This window comes from Penaeus vannamei, chromosome 27 (assembly GCF_042767895.1).
Source record: "Penaeus vannamei isolate JL-2024 chromosome 27, ASM4276789v1, whole genome shotgun sequence".
NCBI classification, from domain to species: Eukaryota; Metazoa; Arthropoda; class Malacostraca; order Decapoda; family Penaeidae; genus Penaeus; species Penaeus vannamei.
The window spans coordinates 27,359,169-27,364,168 of record NC_091575.1 but is presented as its reverse complement, the minus strand read 5'-3'; the positions used below and the strand labels follow the sequence as shown (position 1 = coordinate 27,364,168).

Here is a 5,000-nt window from a genome sequence, read left to right as displayed (position 1 = left end):
GTCTGTGTCTGTGTGTGTCCCCTTTTTAGTCATGTTTTTTATGAATTTCAATTCAACTTGTCATCCAGCTTAGCATATTAAAAGTCATAAACCGAAACTGCAATCAACTAAAAGGCAAAAAAAAGGATTAAAACGGTTTTACTCTATGTTGGCACATTTTTAGTTGCAATCGCTTTAGCATCTTTTCAATCCCAATAAGATGGTGAGTTCCATATTATCTAATAATCAGAATTCTATTTATAGAAGACGGTTAATTACCTTTCAGTTTTTCTGGGAAGCAACATTCAATTATTAAATTTTAATCAATGGAAAACGAGCGATCCTTATTCCATTTGAAATGTGAAATGGCCGTAAGTGAATCGTGCGTCAATTATGATTATAAATTAATTCAAAGTGACATTTCGATTTGAGGAATCATTAGCAAAGACGTGCTGTTGCTCATATTGAATTAAATCGTGGTTATTTTCCTTCGAAATTTACTTTCCTGGAAAATCGGGAATAAATGATTATGTTATGATTCTGTTTTATATATTCAGCTACATGTGTGTGTGTGTGTCTAAAGTGTGTAAGGGGCAACGCGCGCGTACACATACATACACAGATACACATAGTGTACATATTCTAAGAAAGGCAGGTCATAAAATGGTAGCCTACATGACGCAGCCAATTCAGAGAGGTAAAAAAAAGAAGAAAAACATCTATTTTCTGTTAGTCATGCTCTATTATGTACAACAATCATCATTCAGATATGGTACAGAAGCTGGTATAACTGGGGTAGTGTTTTTCTAACATCAGATCATGTGCATTTAATTATGTAGAGAGCCATTTCTTACACATACATCAATAAATGATGTATATATAGAGAAATAGAAAGATATTTCAACAGACAAAAAAATAAATATATAGGTAGAAAGATAGATATATAAATAGACTGATATATGTATAGATAGAGAGACAGACAGACAGACAGATATAAAGGCACATACTTGTGTGTTTTTGCAACCCGAACAGGAAAACCCAGTCCCTTGAATTTCTTTTGTTTACTAACCTTGCTTTTTGATTACTGACCTTGGCGGCAGCTGTGTTGACCAAAGGCCTACCTGCCAGATTAGGCCTGTAGGAAGTGTAAAGTGATCTGTCTAACCCAGCGGTCCCGTCCTAGTTCAAGAGGTCACACATCATGAAATTCTGCCCTCCTTTGATGCTGGCGAGAGATACAGGCGCAAAAGACCTAGTTAACCCCCTGCCAATCCAATCCCCTTAAATGGTAGCGTGGGGGGAATTGAATCATTGATGTGGGTGTTCCAGCGTGAATACCGCTTTCTGACGTTCAGCCAAACACAGGGTAAAATATTACTACAAATGAATCCTAAAAAAGAAAAAAGAAAACAAATGTGCTAAAGGCTACTAAAATATCTAATACTGTCGTATGCAACCACTAAAAGAAAAGACTTCTAAAGCGTAGAGCCTGACTGAAATCCTTACCATAAAGCAAAGACAAACCAGCAAGTCTGGCGTCACAGCCGAAGGCTTAAAAAAAAAAAAAAAAAAAAAAAAACGACAACATAAAAAAACCAGCTCAGGTGAAACCAAAACAAGAAACCTAAATCTAAAAGATCACTCAGACTTCCTACTATGGCATATTAGAATGAAAACGAAGTAAAATCGAGACCCTAAACTTAACCGAATGTTTTAACCCTAAAATGAATAAAAGCTGGTGATAAAAAGTTAATTAAAATGTCTCTAGTGTTGTTATAAATAAAACATTCATAGAAAATCAAAAATAATATAATAATAATAATAAGAATAAGAATAAGAATAATAACAATAACAATAATTATTATTATAACAACAATAATCACTAGAAACATTCAGTATGTATGTATGCATATATATACATGTATAAATGTTTGTGTGTGTGAGTGGGTGGGTTTGTGTTTGTGTGTGTATGCATGTGTGTATACATACATACATACATACATACATATATATATATATATATATATATATATATATATATATATATTTATATATATATATATATATATACATACATACATACATACATACATACATACATACATATATATATACATACATACATATACATATATATATATATATATATATATATATATATTTATATATATATATAAATATAAATATACATATATATATATATATATATATATATATATATATATATATATATATATATATATATATATACATACACATACATACACACACACATATATAAAATTACATACATGCATATATATATATATATATATATATATATATATATATATATATATATATATATATGTTTATATATAATATATATCTATATCTATATCTATATCTATATCTATATCTATATCTATATCTATATCTATCTATCTATCTATCTATCTATCTATCTATCTATCTATATGAAACATGGAATAATGCACTGGGCGCATTTGATATCATTAATCTATAACCTCTCTGACAGGGATTCGAACCCCCACCGCCATTGCAAAGAATTCACAAGACGGGCACTCTATCCACTGATACACGACCCAACAAAAGAAGTGTGCAACTAGGAGCTTACTAGCATCCATAGACATTACCTATCTACTCATACATGGGTAAGGATAAAGAGGTTTTACACACACTCCCTGTGGGCACTCGCTATCCTTAATCATGTATGAGTAGATAGGTAATGTCTATGGATGCCAGTAGGCTCCTAGTTGCACATTTCTTTTGTTGTGAATTCTTTCCAATGGCGGTGGGGGTTCGAATCTCTCAAAGAGGTTATAAATTCATATATATATATATATATATATATATATATATATATATATATATATATATATATATATATATATATATATATTTCTGTGCCCCCACACTGGGGATGTCCATGTTTTCCTATCTTGCAATGCTAATGAATCCTTTAGAAAATTCCTGGATCCGGATCATGATTCGGATAATAATAATAATAATAATAATAATAATAATGATAATAATGATAATAATAACAGTAATTGTAATAGTAATGATGCTGACAATAATAATAATCAAAGTAATGATAATTATAATGATAATGATAGCAATAATAATAATGATAATAAATATAATGATAAAAATGCTGATGATGACTATAATGATGATGATAAAGATAATGATAATGATAATGAAAATGATGATAATAATGATAATTATTATTATGATGATAATAGCAATGGCAACAATGATAATGATAGCGATGATAATAATTGTAGTATTAATGATGATAATCATAATAATCACAAAAGTCTTAATGATAATGATAATATTAACAATAACAATGATAATGATAACAACAATGATAATTATAACAGTAATAATGATAATAATAATAATAGTAATAATAACAAAAATAGTAATAAAAATAATGCTTATAATAATAATGATTATAATAATAATAATCATAATAAAAATGATAATAACAATGATAATGATGATGATGATATTAATGATGATAATAATAATGACAATAATGATAGTAAGAATGATAATAATAATAATAATGTTAATGATAATGATAATTACTATGATAATAATAATAATAATGTTAATGATAATGATAACAACTATGATAATAATAATAATAATGTTAATGATAAGGATAATTACTATGATAATAATAATAATGTTAATGATAATGATAATTACTATGATAATGAAAAATAGGAATGCTTGCACCAAACAGGTTTACGAAAACCGTTTCTGACAAATTTCCTGCATGCCAACTGTCTTGTATCACGAGCAAGCATTTATCTCTCCTTTTTCCTCTTCCGTTTTATTATTATCATTATCACTATTATTCTCCGCTTATTCCGAATTCGTGTCAGATTCGAGTGAAAGATTGTATGATATTACCCTCAGCTATTCATTGGAAACATGCGAAAATCTGTCATTTTGTTATCATGAATTGATCACAATGACAAAATGGCGTGTGCCTTTCGCTACACTGATGTTTTTAATTCTTTAAATTATGAATATTAAGAAGGTAACTCCCCTCTCTCTCTAAATGTCTCTTTCTTTCTCTTCACACACAGATACACACACATATATGATTATGTTATATATATATATATATATATATATATATATATATATATATATATATATATATATATATATATATATATATGGCGATCACGGATTGTGCAAGTAACAGCTCCTGTGCTATGTGTCCAACCGTTAGTTGGATACGTGGTCCTTCCAGCAGTATCCCATGATCCGGCGCAAGAACTTTTCACAAAAGGTATCAAGACGAGACTCCAAGGCTCAGGAGTAAAGCAAAACTGGCACTAGGGTTCCCAAAGACTCAGATAGAATAGCATCAGCAAAGTCAAGGTCTGTAACCTAGATATTGCCCATAGTTGCTCCACAATATCTTTGGACAGTAGCACTGCCCAGTATACAGTCCATGCGTGTTGAAAAATGTTAGCGCAAGGACACAGCCTTGCCTCTCTCCTGAACCAACAGGAAAGAAGCCCGAAACCTTATAGCTCTTTCAGTACCAGTGTACAGGCTTGCTATTAATCCAATAATCCCTGTAGGAATTCGTCTCAATCTTAAGATCTCCCAGAGTGATTCCCAATGTACTGTATCAGCCACCTTCTTGAGGTCGATATATGCTGCAGGCAGCCCATGCCCGAACTCACGGCGGTGCTCTACAATGACTCAAAGCACAAGGATTCAGTCTATTGTGGACTTATTAGGAGTCAATACAGACTGCTCCAACCTCTGGTGCATCGGCAGGTGGTCTCTGATACGCCTTAGAAGGATGTGAGTGAGAACCTTGCCTGGTATACTGAGTAGTGTGATGCCTAGGTATTTGTTGCGGTCCCAACGAACCCTTTTCCCCTCCCAGAGAGGGATGACCACAACCTTGAACAGGTCAGGGGGAACAGTACCAGACTGCCAGACGGCAGCCGGGATAGCATGTGCCATAGGTTCACCAC

General features: G+C 31.6%; 1 protein-coding gene across 1 annotated transcript in view; it reads right to left on the bottom strand.

Moving 5' to 3' along the window:
• Positions 1 to 4,479: 4,479 nt before the first annotated feature.
• LOC138866868 (uncharacterized) overlaps positions 4,480 to 5,000 on the bottom strand; it is a 1,677-nt gene continuing 1,156 nt past the window's right edge. The window contains exons 4-5 of the mRNA XM_070140685.1: positions 4,842 to 5,000; positions 4,480 to 4,709 (exon numbers count right to left, since the gene is read on the bottom strand). The exon at positions 4,842 to 5,000 is cut by the window's right edge and continues 18 nt beyond it. Coding sequence (XP_069996786.1) covers positions 4,480 to 4,709; positions 4,842 to 5,000 — 389 coding nt within the window. The remainder of the gene's footprint in view (positions 4,710 to 4,841) is intronic.